Here is a 13911-nt window from a genome sequence, read left to right as displayed (position 1 = left end):
GGATGGATGGATGATGGATGGATGGATGGATGGATGGATGGATGATGGATGGATGAATGATGGATGGATGGATGATGGATGGATGATGTTTGGATGGATGGATGGATGGATGGTGGATGGATGGATGGATGGATGGATGGATGGATGGATGGATGATGGACGGATGAATGATGGATGGATGGATGATGGATGGATGGATGGATGGATGGATGGATGGATGGATGGATGGATGGATGAGTGATGGATGGTAAATCAGGATAATAATGTTCTGTTTAGGTCAGTGTTTCCCAGGTGTGCAGTTATTTATACAGATGATTCATTAATTGATCAATATCAATTAATAAATTCCAGCTCCTGGATGTAAAATTAATATTTAACTGTTCTGATGATTATTTTTTTTTAAAAAGAAAAGATTTTAAGGTTTCAGCTTCTGAAATGTGTAAATAAAATGTGGCTTTAAATCAAATCTGTTTGGGTTAAACTCTGACAACATACGTGACAAATAGATTATCTAACATACATGACAGGTAGAATATCTAACATACGTGACAAGTAGAATATCTAACATACATGACAGCAGTGCACCTGCCGCCCTGTCATAAAGCAGATCTGGGATCTGTGATGGAGGATGTCTGGAGTGTGTCGGATGGAAATGAAGAAACTCCTCCTGATCCCTCTGAGACTGATTTTCCTCCTGATTTATTTCCTGTTTTCTCCCGACCTCCGTCCCGTCTGAAGCTGTCCTCACGGAGAGAACAGGATTAAAAACCCAGAACCAGAGGAGACCAGAGGATTTATCTGGTCCGTAGACCTCCTCTCCTCCTCCTGGCCACATCACTGCTGGATCGTCTCACTTGGTTTTTATCTGCTCACAGAGGAAATTAAACAGGGAAATAGTGACGGCAGCGAAGCAGATCTGAAACAGAATGACGGTAGTAGAGAGCTGAAGTTTTATCTGCAGTATTTTAATGTTCCTAATAATCTGGAGCTCTGGGTTTAGTTTCTGTACAGATCCAGTGATCTACCTGGAGGTTTAGTCTTTAAAAACAGAACGCAGAAACAGTTCATTCTGGTCTGACAGGTGTGTGCACGGTGACATGTATGACCTTCATGTGTCAGAAGGATGAGGTTTCCTCCCCGTCCGGCTGCTGACCCTCACATTCATTTCATCTTCTCTAGAAGTTTGGCAAACAGAAGGATCGTTTGTGACTTCTGGACTTCAGTAGAAGTGAATGAAACATAATCTGGTTCCAATTAACGGAGGAGAAGTGGCGGCAGGCGGCAGAGGAAATGAAAGCATAAAACTGCTGTTTGGTTTCCATCCTCCACCCCCAGTCCTCTTCTTCTGATTCCAGAAGCTTCTGCAGTCAGAAACACATCCTGACCTAAAAACACAACAAATGGGCCATGAAGGAGGAACAGGAGGAACTGCAGAGAAGACGGATTAACCAAAGACAAAAAGACGGATTAACCGAAGACGAAATCAGATTAACCGAAGACGAACAGACTGATCAACTGTAGATGAAACAACAGACTGTAGACGAACAGACTAACTGTAGATGAAACGATTAACTGTAGACGAACAGACTAACTGTAGATGAAACAACAGACTGTAGACGAACAGACTAACTGTAGATGAAACGATTAACTATAGACGAACAGACTAACTGTAGATGAAACAATTAACTGTAGACGAACAGACTAACTGTAGATGAAACGATTAACTGTAGACGAACAGTCTAACTATAGATGAAATCACTGAGAGGGCCTGAAAGCTGCAGGACTGACTGATTAGAGGAAGGACAGCAGGAGATGGTTGGAAGGATGCTGAGGAGAGAAGATGAGGACTCACATCTGTAATCTAGAGCTGTCTGTTATAATCTGCAGGGAACAGAACTTTTTACACTCTGGTGTTGATATCAGTCAAAGAAATGTTTTTTTTCTACCTGCAAATAAAGGTTCATTAAAGAAGATTGAACAGGTTAAAGAGGAAGTTTTCAGGTGTTTTCCATCTCCAGTCTTGATGCTAAGCTAACCCTGCTAGCTGTATTTAACCCCTACGATGCTGTTCTGATATCAGTGGTAGAAAAACACGAACAGGCTGAACTATTCCTTTATGAAGACGGTCTACTCCTACAACCAAAAACCTTTCTGAAGAAGAAGATAAAATGCTTCACTTCATTCAATATAGAAAACTAATGATCATTTTTAATCACTGTTTTAATTAAAGACCTCTGAGTTTGAGTTTATCCTGTTAATGAAGCTGGACCAGTGATAATTCTGATGACGAACAGACATGAACACATTCAGAAGCATAATTAAGATTAAATAAGAATCTCCCTTTAAAACATGCATTAAAAAGAAAGAAAAGCTGGTGATGCACGTAGAGAATCCACCGTCAGTATTATTAATAATTAATATTGTCTAACATTATCAGGTTTTATGATTTTATTGATCACTTTTGAAGCTCGTATTTAACTGAATGATAAATAACAGATGGTTTAAACCTCCAGAATTTAAGCTTTTATTAAATATCTTAATTTTTATTGCCTATTTTATTAGTTTTATTCTCTTTTACACTTAATTTGCATATTTATTATATTTATTCTTTATTCCTATCATTATTATTCCTTCCAGCCTGGTCTGTATGGGTTTCCTTCTATTTCTCACTTGTTCTTCTGTTTTATTATTTTATTCTGTGTTTTTGTGTTGAATCATTTTAACTTTTGTCTCTCTGGTCTCCTCTTATTGAGTTTTTTTCTTTTCTTTCTTTGTAAACTCAGGATTCAAAGCTTCTGGTTTATTCCAGCACTGGAGGACATTTTACCTCCCATTTCCGATAATCTACGAACAGAATCCTAAAACATGCAGTAGTTGTGTAAATGTTCTTGTCCTGAGACCAAATCTGAAAAAACTAGGAGAAAAGAATGTTTGAAGATATTTTAAATCCCAAATAAGTCTGGAGTTCCCCCTAAAATGCCATTTTTCTCTTGTCCCACCCCCCCGATGACCAAACTGAATCTCTAATAAAACAGTTAGAATCAAATTTAAATCTCCTTTTTTTGGTTTTATTTTTTCATTGATGTCTCTTGTGAATGTGGGAACATTTTTTTAATCAAGATATTTTATATAATAATGATTATACATGGAACGTGTCCCACAACATGTTAGCAGAACCTATTGGTGATATTTTTGTCATTTTGTGTCTCGTTTTTGTCGTTTTCATCATCCATCAGTGTTCCTAAAGAATGTGTAGAGCAAAGCTATGTCCTCTCTTCTATTTTTTATCTTTTCATCCCATTGTCAGCCTTGATTGAATGGCTCACTCTACCTCATATTATCAGGATCAGACTAATTCTTCCAACATGGAAAAAACATGGAATAAAAATGCTACCATTGATGTGGAAGCTGAGCCAATCAATACCTATTATTGATCAATATGGAGCAGAACACTGGAGAAGAGAAGGTTGATTTTTCAGACATTTTGAGCCCAAATGTTCCTGAATGATCCTTCTGTATAAATATAGTTCTTATTTTCCAGCTTCTGCTTCTTGTTTTTTATTCCTTCTGGTCCATGTCGGTCCTGTTTTGTCATCAGATCTGGTTTGAGCCTTTAGAGGAGCAGCTTTAAACATCTCCTCTGATGGAAACCAGCCTGGATCATCAGCACTAGATTCATTTCTGCTCTGCTGGCAGTGAAACCCAGACTGTCCAGATAGCAATGCTTCCCATATGTGCACAGACATCTGATCTGCGTCCTGGTGGGTGAATCAACATTCTCAGAGAGTGACACAGATGTGCACGCTGTCTGTCCAAGTCCAGGAGTTAATATGTGAGGCAGCAGGACAGAAGATCCTCCTGAGTTTATGTTCAGAGAATGTCTAATAGAGACATTAGACCTTCATTAAGCAGAGTGTAGACTGTCAGATCATCTCCTCTCCATCGTCACAACGTTGAAGGCTTTTCTCACATTCTGATGCTGCTGATATTCCTTTCCCAGATGTGATGTCATTTCCTCCACTTCCTGTCGGGCGTTGGAGATCCATTCATCTGAACAGGTGTGAGGGATTCTCTGCACCTCCTGTTCACATTCTGTCAGCTCATAAACCTTCTGCTGCTTTTTCTGATTCCATCCTTTGTTTGGCTGCTAAGGAAAACATTAGTCTTATTTTCTCTTCCTTCCCGTGTTGAAGCGTGTCCTGATCGATTTGTTGCATGTCGGGGCAGTTCGGACGGCTGTAGGTGGATCTGAGCTGGATTTATGGCTGCAGAAGAGAGATACTGTTTGGCCTCGTTCCTCTCCACTCTCAGGTCCAGATGTTGTGTCCTCTGGCTGCCCTGAACTCAGTAGCAGCTCCGACTGCTTCCTCCAGCTCCAGCAACCCTCAGCAGTGCTTTTGCTGACATCTTCATCAAAGCTCAGAGCTGCACGTGGAGGATGACGGCATGGATGATGTATGGAGCATGTGGAGCTGCAGAGGCGATGCTTCTCTGGAGGCTGACAGAGGCTGGAATGGCAAAACTAAGCTTTCCTGCTGCACCGCCGGTTCACAGAGAGGGCATTTATTTTTACTGTTTATTGATCCCCTGAAGAGGAAACTGGTCTTTTTGTCTTCCCCAGTCTCTGGTCCAATCCAGGAGGACAGAGCTCTGAGTCCTAAATGTTGTCTTCAGTCCTGCTGGTGGCTGCTGGATAACCCTAACCCTACAGCAGGAATCCTGATAACTATTAGGAGATCCTCACTTCTCCTCTGCTGCTGCCGAGTTTGAACATATTTAGGATGTTCAGATAAAACTTTATTAATCCCAAAATAAATACGAAAAGCCCTCAGAGAGCGCAGTCCTCCTCCAAGGCTGCTCATTCCACCATATGTCAGAAATGCAGCATTTTTTTATTAGTATGTTAGACTTTTTTGTCTTATTTTGTCTCTTTTTTTGTCATTTTGTGTTTTGCTTTTTGTGTCATTTTTGTCTTATTTATATCGTTTATGTAATCTTTTTTTGTGTTTTGTGCCTTGCTTGTCTAATTTTGTGTCTTTTTTTGGTCTTGTTTCATGCCATTTGTCTAATTTTTGGCCATGTTGTGTCTCGCTTTTGTAGTTTTTTTTGTCTCAGAAACACCCCACAATTTAATCAGTTGTTCCTTGGATCATTTCTGATGGATAAGTCCTGATAAGTCCTCAGCGGTAGATTTGTAGTAGGATCACAATTGTGATCGTCAGCAGGCAGCTGACGTAGTGTTCACTTGTTGTCATGGTTACAGTGACGCCGTGCCGCTATCTGGCAATGATACAGAAACCTTTAACAAATCCATGGATCCAGACTATAAGCTGCATCACTGCCAAAATCTAATCACTTGGTCCTTGTGTCATTTCTGACCTTCCCTGAAAATTTCATCCAAATCTGTTGGTCTGTTTTTGAGTAATGTTGCTGACAGACAGACAGACGGATGGACAGACAGACAGACGGACGGACAGACAGACAGACTGCTAGCTTGACTCCAGCTCATTGTTGATTATCGCTGTTAGCATGTCTGAAGCCCTGCTAGCTTCGTACCGTTCCAGACTAATCTCCAGTCCTGTGGCTCAGCAGAGCGGCGGTGTGACTGGATATGGTGTGGAGAGACGTGAAGATGCTGAATCTGTTTACTGCTCTGTGGAATGTGAACTTCACTGGAATGTTCTGCCGTTTGCCAGAAGATGAATCAGGTAGCTCATGTATCTTCTGGAAGCAGCTCTGGAGCACCACCTGCTCCTAGTTTGGTCAGGAACTCTGTTTATTCTTTCAGCCTCTCTCCGTCCATCGCTCTGCTCTGATCTATCACCTTCTTCACGTCTGAGTTTACTCTGGACCTCTCTGGGTATTTTTCACTGATCACGGCCGATAGGAGCCGGTCTACCTGCATGAAAAAAGGCTCCAGTGTTTATCCAGTCCAGGACTTATTATCAACGGTGTCAGCCGCTGGTGGTGTTGATCCAGAGTGTTGGGTAAACCCTCTGAGTAGAGGATGGAAGCCTGGGATGGAGGGAGACAGATCCTTCACAGAGGTGCAGAAGTGCACGTTTAATGCTGGCGTGTGCACGTGACGCAACGTCAAGTCCTTTCATAGCCGAGGACAGTAGGTTTTGTTTGAACACCAGTGTGGAGACAAGCAGCAGCTGGTTGATTCTGTTTCTCTGCAGGAGTCTGAACTTAGTTCTGGTGTAAAAGTCAAACAGGTTTGGACAAAAAACACACCAATGAGCTTAAAAACACTCAAACATCATCGGCTGTCTGCCTGCAGGAACCAACTGGGTCAGACAGGAGGAGCTGAATAACCAAACATCCAATCAACTCCTCCTGATTCTTACATGAGGAAAAACTCTGGTTCTGCATCCAGAGCTGGAGGAGGAGCTTTAATCAGGACTAGATCTGGGCTGCAGTGGATCAGTGGTTAGCACAGTCGCCTCAAAGCTAGGATGGATGGATGGATGGATGATGGATGGATGGATGATGGTTGGATGATGGACGGATGGATGATGGATGGATGATGGTTGGATGGATGAATGATGGATGGTTCGATGATGGATGGTTAGATGGATGGATGTATGTATGGATGGATGGATGGTTGGATGTATGGATGATGGATGATGGTTGGATGGATGATGGATGGATGGATGATGGTTGGATGGATGGATGGATGGATGGATGGATGATGGATGGATGGATGATGGTTGGATGGATGATGGATGGATGAATGGTTGGATGATGGTTGGATGGATGGATGATGGATGGATGGATGGATGAATGGATGATGGCTGGATAGATGGATGGTTGGATGGATGATGGATGGATGAATGGATGGTTGGATGGATGGATGATGGATGGATGGATGGATGAATGGATGATGGCTGGATAGATGGATGGTTGGATGGATGATGGATGGATGAATGGATGGTTGGATGGATGATGGATGGATGGATGGATGATGGTTGGATAGATGATAGTTGGATGGATGGATGGATGGATGGATGGATGGATGGATGGATGGATGGATGGTTGGATGGATGATGGATGATGGATGGATGGATGATGGATGGATGATGGTTGGATGAATGATGGATGGTTGGATGGATGATGGATGGATGACGGATGGATGGATGGATGATGGTTCAGATCTTCTCGTGACTCAGACCTGCTGTCATGTCTGTGAGTCCAGCTAGTTTAGCTTAGCATGAAGTCTGGCTGAGAGTTAAATCGTTGAAGAACACTAGTTTATAGATGAGTTTCTACAATTTCATTTAGCAGACACGTTTATCCAAAGATATTTAATTTGTACAGAAACTGTCTTTTTGGAGCGTTCTGTTCCATCATCTTCATCTTTGTGTTCTGGATGCAGCTCCAGCTACGTCTTGTCACTACAGGAGTTTTCCAGGTTTTCCGTCAGTGGCTGCACACACCTCAATAAATTCCTGCTACACTGTAAAAAAAAAGTGAACTTTTATGGAGTTTTTCATCTTTATTTTATAGATTTTTGTTCCCTTACTTATAAAATACACAAAAAATCTAAAAACTGATCAAAGATCATCTGTGAACTTACATGTCTGATGGAAAATAACATTCAAAACTGAATAACCTTCAATGTAAATTGTTTATTACTGTTTTTATTCTTATCATTGTGTGGTCGCTGATCTAGAAATGACTAATCCTGAAACCCTGCTTCATTCCTGCTAGTCTGCATCCACTCAGCTAGATAAGATAATTACAGGAACCCAGGGGAAGGGAGGGAACTTTAGCATTCCTGTTCTCTGAAATCAATCAAACCAACATCAGTTCCATCGTCTCAACATCTGCTGCAGCTGACAGGAAGTTTAACGTGTCGCTGGTCGATTATCAGGTAACAGAGAGGATCAGAGATCAGACATTTTACACAGCAATCCTCCTTTTCTACGTCTAACAGTCGAACCAGCAGGTTGGAAGGGTGACGTCAGAACGAGGAACAGGAAGTGGGTTTAGTTGGAACATGTGTTGGTTCCTCCCTGGATAAACAGCTCAGACTGGCTTTAATTATTCTGTCTTCATCCTGATCTGTGGAGGAATTGGTTTGGTCTGTAGGTGTTAAGGTTGGGTTGGGCAGGTTCAGGAGGAAACATGGAAGCTTCAGTTTTATCATCTATGACCATTTAAAGCAGGGAATCAAACTCATCTTAGTCCAGGTTCCACACTCAGCCCAGTTTGATCTCCACTGACCAGTAAAATAATAACCCATAAATAACCACAAAAATCCAGATATTTCCCTTTGCTTTAGTGCAAAAAAGTCCATTTTGAAAATGTTCACATTTAATGAACTATCTTTTTAAGATAAGATCAGAAAACTTTATTGTCATTCGGATGACTTTCTCCCTTTGAAACATGCAAGATAAATAAGTTAAGAAAATAAAATGAGAATTAAAAAAACTGAATAGTGGAGTAAAAGACATAAATAGAAATCTTTACAAAAGAAATGTGCAAAACATGTGCAAGTGACAGCAAATGAACAGATCCAGAGGCAGATAGAGCAAATCCTCATGAACAACCTGAGATTTACTAAGAAAAATTATTTTGAAAAAGTTCCATTTCAACAACATTCAGCCTCAGTTTATCATTTCCACATTACAAATTCCAGATCGCAGAGTGTCTACAAAGGAACACAACATTTAGTCACCTGGAACTGAACCACAGAGGATTCACTGGAGGATCAAAACCACAAGATGTAGAAATTATTTAAAATTTGCAGTCTATGTCTTTTCTGTAATTCTTACAGTCGTCCCATGGGCCGGACTGGAGCCTCTGGTGGGCCGGTTTTGGACCGTGGGCCGCATGTTTGACATGGTTCCACAGGACTGAGCTGTTCTCTGCAGAGATCTAGTCAGAGTTCAGCCTCTTCAGTCCATCAGGCCTATCTTCAGGGTCCATCAGGACCATCTTCAGGGTCCATCAGGCCCACCTTCAGGGTCCATGAGGACCATAAAACCCAACATCCATGGAGACTCTGCTAACTGTCAGTGAGGTTCAGTCTGATGCTGATGTCTGGCTGATGCTTGTCCTGACAGAGGAGCCCCACAAAGCAGGATTTAGGGGTTTTAAGGAAGAGCTGCACTGTAAAGCAGCTGATGGACTCTTCTGTTCATAATTCCAGTATATCCAGTAAACAGGCTGATTCAGGAGCAGCTCATTGTTGAGTTAAAGACCTACAAAGATTCTTCCTCCTCTTTAATATGTCGTCTCTACATTCACACATTCCTCGTTTCAACACCGTCAGTGTTTCCAGCTGTCACCTTTGACAGCGTTTGTTCTAGAAGACCACTATCAGACCACCGTGTTTGGACAGACTTCCCATGGAAACACAACAGTCTGCAGCGGTGTCACTCTTTAGTGACGTCTCCTCGTCTGCAGCGTCAACAACAACAAACCCTCCTTTCATGGACAAGTCCTGTTCTGTCCAACCTCAGAGATCTGAGCTCCTGGAATCTTCTCTTCCTGCAGATCTTCACTCATCGCTGCCGTCATTATCCAGCGCTCCAGGTTATGTTTAAAGGTGTTTAGCAACCAGTAACGTGATAACGGCCAATAACATGATAAATTCAAACATTTTAAATGAAGTCAATAGTGTAATAAGTTGTTATGTTATTGGTTGGTTGCGTTAACGGTCTAACATTAAAAATATCTGCAGCTGATAACGTAATAACACATAAACAGACTGCGTTTGTTCTCTTCTGTGTCAGAGAGCTTTGATCTGGACAGAAGATGATGTTCTATCCTGAAGCTCTACAAGCTGCTGGACATTAAACAGTTATTTAAAGGACGGATGAAAGCCTGGATTCTTCTCAGGAATGTATGAAGTTAAGGACATTAACTGGAAGAAGTAATGTCAGATTCATTTTTCTGTTTTCTCCTTAGTTCATTATGTCCACAATCCTCTTCAGTTTGTTGGAGTTCAGATCTGTTATAGAACCACTCCAGTTATTTAGAGACAGCTTTAGAGACTGAATCGTGAATTCATTTGATAATTCAACAGAGACACTGACATGGAATTATGAATTTACATATCTAAGCAAATAAACAATATCCTAAATAAAGGTTTTGTCCAACAAATAATTCAATTGGGGTTCACCACCGGCTGAAGATCTGGAAGATCTGCTGAAACTGTCTCCATGTGAAACATCTACTAACATTTTTGCATTATTTGTCCCTCAGAGCACCAAGAGCCTCCAGAGCAACAAGGATTCTCGCCTCCTGTGGGTCAAAGACGACCGTTTACTCTCCACCGGCTTCGACATGGTGAGAAACCTTCAGCATGGTTCTTCTGCTGTGGAAGAACCTGTGTGATGATAACAGAACCAACGTATGCTTTTAGTTCTTCTGAAAAACACCTTCTTCAATCTAACTAGATTTATTTAATTAGTGTCACTTTGTCCACCCTTTGTGCAGCACTTTTTAATTAACTCATTTTGATGTGTTTCTAATGAGGTATGATTTATTTACAGCAAATTCAGTAAGTTTCTGCTAAACACATCTGCCTTCATATTTAACCACACTGCTGGTATTTTTATTCCACATTCACTGTTTCTATCAACCTACTTTCTGAATTTATGTGTAAAACATTTATTTCCCACACAATGCAAACTTTCTGATGTGATGAGTCTGTTAGTGAAAACCTCCGTCAGACTGCGCTGGATGATAATGATTCATGAGGTCATGTTTCCTGATGGTCGTCCTTCTGTAGATGCGGAGTCGAGAGGTGAGGCTGTGGGACAGCAGGAAGCTGAACTCTTCGCTCAGCTCCATGACTCTGGGTTCCTCCAGTGGGTGAGTTCTGCTTCACTTAAATCTGTTGTCCTCCATCATGGACTCATGGCTTCCCTCAGAACCTCTCTGAGGGAAGTAAAAGTCTGTCCTTGTGATGAGTCTCAAGCAAGCATAAGTTATGGCAACTGGACTAACCTCGTGTGAGTCGAAAACGTTTCACCTCTCATCCAAGAGGCTTCTTCAGTTCTGAAAGCCTGGTGGGGAGTACCAGATATTTATCCACCAGGAGGGTGGTGGCAAAAACAAGTGGACAAAGACCCGAAACCAACAGACTCGTTAGGTGTTAATGTGAGTCGTTAGCCTTTGATGGGCGGTCGTTACCCCTCCCAGCCCTCTAGGAGGGTGGTTGGGGGTCACCTGACTGCAAGTGGGACAGATGGCTGCACCTCCTTGGGAGGGCTCTAAGAACGGCGTTGTAAGTGGGAGACAAGTGGTGTCTGAGGCCCCCTCCTCTGTTCAAAGATGGCCGTTCTAGTTTGACATGAATGGCTTCTTTTACCCCTCTCTCAAACCATCTGTCCTCTCTGGCTAGAATGCGCACCTTGTGGTCATCAAAGGAGTGCCCCTTCTCCTTGAGGTGGAGGTGGACTGCTGAGTCCTGGCCTGTGGTCGTGGCCCTCCTGTGTTGTGCCATGCCGCTTGTGTAATGGGAGGGCCACGACCACAGGCCAGGACTCAGCAGTCCACCTCCACCTCAAGGAGAAGGGGGCACTCCTTTGATGACCACAAGGTGCGCATTCTAGCCAGAGAGGACAGATGGTTTGAGAGAGGGGTAAAAGAAGCCATTCATGTCAAACTAGAACGGCCATCTTTGAACAGAGGAGGGGGCCTCAGACACCACTTGTCTCCCACTTACAACGCCGTTCTTAGAGCCCTCCCAAGGAGGTGCAGCCATCTGTCCCACTTGCAGTCAGGTGACCCCCAACCACCCTCCTAGAGGGCTGGGAGGGGTAACGACCGCCCATCAAAGGCTAACGACTCACATTAACACCTAACGAGTCTGTTGGTTTCGGGTCTTTGTCCACTTGTTTTTGCCACCACCCTCCTGGTGGATAAATATCTGGTACTCCCCACCAGGCTTTCAGAACTGAAGAAGCCTCTTGGATGAGAGGTGAAACGTTTTCGACTCACACGAGGTTAGTCCAGTTGCCATAACTTATGCTTGCTTGAGACTTATCATGACCTGGATGACTGAGAACATCCACAGATTTGTCCTTGTGATGGTCGTAGGAGTTCCAGTAGAAACCAGCTGGACTTCTCTGGTAGTATCATAGAAGCTTCAGTAGAAATCATTCACTACTTCTCGTAGGAGTTCCAGTAGAAACCAACTGGAGGTTGTTGAAGACGTTTTACATCTTCAAGAACCTCCAGTTGGTTTCTACTGGAGCTCCGACGACTACCACGCTCAGATGACTGAGAATCTCCAGACGTCTGCCCTTGTGTAGTCGTTGGAGCTTCAGTAGAAACCAACTGGACTTCTCTGGTAGGTTCTTGAAGACGTTCCAGAGGTCTCCAAGAACCCCCAGTTGGTTTCTACTGAAGCTCCCATGATCACCCACACTTGGATGACTGAGAACCTCCAGACGTGTGTCCTTGTGTGGTTTGTGTGTCGGAATGCAGTGAGTTGATGCTAGTGTCATGTATGTTTGAATGATGTGTGGAGGACATGGACAGGCATGTGGACCTCCCAGAGTTCTGTCGCTCCACATTCCTGCCACTTCTGGGTCAGAACACGTAGTCCAGTGTTCTTCTTCACTCCATAACCTCGGTTAAAGAGTCCGACGCTCTCTCTGCTCCTCCGGTCGCTGGGTTTGTTTTTCCTACCGGCTGCTGAGGACGGTCGGCTGGCCAGAGCGTGGCCGGCCTCCAGAGAGGACGGGGTGGAAGTGACGATTCCTTTGTCAGATCCAGCTCATGCATTCTGGTGTTATTATAAACAGATCCGTGGGCCAAGTAGGTCCGAACCGGAGCCGACCGGTCTGTGAGGTCATGCAGCCTGCAGTGGAGGATTAAGTGAATCAGTGTCGTGGTTCTTACTGTAAAACGTGGTGACGTGGCTGCAGACATGGGCTTTAGAGTCTGGATCAGCTGCTTGGTTCTGGTTCTGGATCAGCTGCTTGGTTCTTGTTCTGGATCTTGTTCTGGATCAGCTGCTTGGTCCTGGTTCTGGTTCTGGATCAGCTGCTTGGTTCTGATTCTGGTTCTGGATCAGCTGCTTGGTTCTGATTGTAGTCCTGGATCAGCTGCTTGGTTCTGGTTCTGGATCAGCTGCGTGGTTCTGGTTCTGATTCTGGTTCTGATTCTGGATCAGCTGCTTGGTTCTGGTTCTGGATCAGCTGCTTGGTGCTGGTTCTGGATCAGCTGTTTGTCCCTGGTTCTGGTTCTGATTCTGGTTCTGGATCAGCTGCTTGGTTCTGGTTCTGGGATCAGCTGCTTGGTGCTGGTTCTGGATCAGCTGTTTGTCCCTGGTTCTGGTTCTGATTCTGGTTCTGGATGAGTTGCTTGTTCTGGTTGTGGATCAGCTGCTTGGTTCTGGTTCTGGTTGTGGTTCTGGATCAGCTGCTTGGTTCTGGTTCTGGATCAGTTGCTTGGTTCTGCTTCTGGATCAGCTGCTTTGTTCTGGTTCTGGATCAGCTGCTTGGTCATGGTTCTGGATCAGTTGCTTGGTTCTGGTTCTGGATCAGCTGCTTTGTTCTGGTTCTGGATCAGCTGCTTGGTCATGGTTCTGGTTCTGATTCTGGTTCTGGATCAGTTGCTTGGTTCTGGTTCTGGATCATCTGCTTTTTTCTGGTTCTGGTTGTGGTTCTGGATCATCTGCTTGGTTCTGGTTCTGGATCAGTTGCTTGGGTTCTGGTTCTGGATCAGCTGCTTTGTTCTGGTTCTGGATCAGCTGCTTGGTCATGGTTCTGGATCAGTTGCTTGGTTCTGGTTCTGGATCAGCTGCTTTGTTCTGGTTCTGGATCAGCTGCTTGGTCATGGTTCTGGTTCTGATTCTGGTTCTGGATCAGTTGCTTGGTTCTGGTTCTGGATCAGCTGGTTTTTTCTGGTTCTGGTTGTGGTTCTGGATCATCTGCTTGGTTCTGG

The 13911-nt window shown here is 43.6% G+C and overlaps 1 protein-coding gene across 2 annotated transcripts in view; it reads left to right on the top strand.

The window, feature by feature from the left end:
- Nucleotides 1–13911, top strand: part of LOC111586678 (mitochondrial import inner membrane translocase subunit TIM16-like) — a 118114-nt gene that overhangs the window by 23621 nt on the left and 80582 nt on the right. For both annotated transcript variants that reach the window (XM_055005330.1, XM_055005328.1), the window contains exons 8-9: nt 10216–10299; nt 10745–10827. In XM_055005330.1, coding sequence (XP_054861305.1) covers nt 10216–10299; nt 10745–10827 — 167 coding nt within the window. The remainder of the gene's footprint in view (nt 1–10215; nt 10300–10744; nt 10828–13911) is intronic.

The sequence above is a fragment of the Amphiprion ocellaris genome, chromosome 19 (assembly GCF_022539595.1).
Source record: "Amphiprion ocellaris isolate individual 3 ecotype Okinawa chromosome 19, ASM2253959v1, whole genome shotgun sequence".
In the NCBI taxonomy this organism is placed as follows: domain Eukaryota; kingdom Metazoa; phylum Chordata; class Actinopteri; family Pomacentridae; genus Amphiprion; species Amphiprion ocellaris.
The sequence above is the reverse complement of the archived record's forward strand: the minus strand, read 5'-3'. Positions and strand labels throughout refer to the sequence as shown.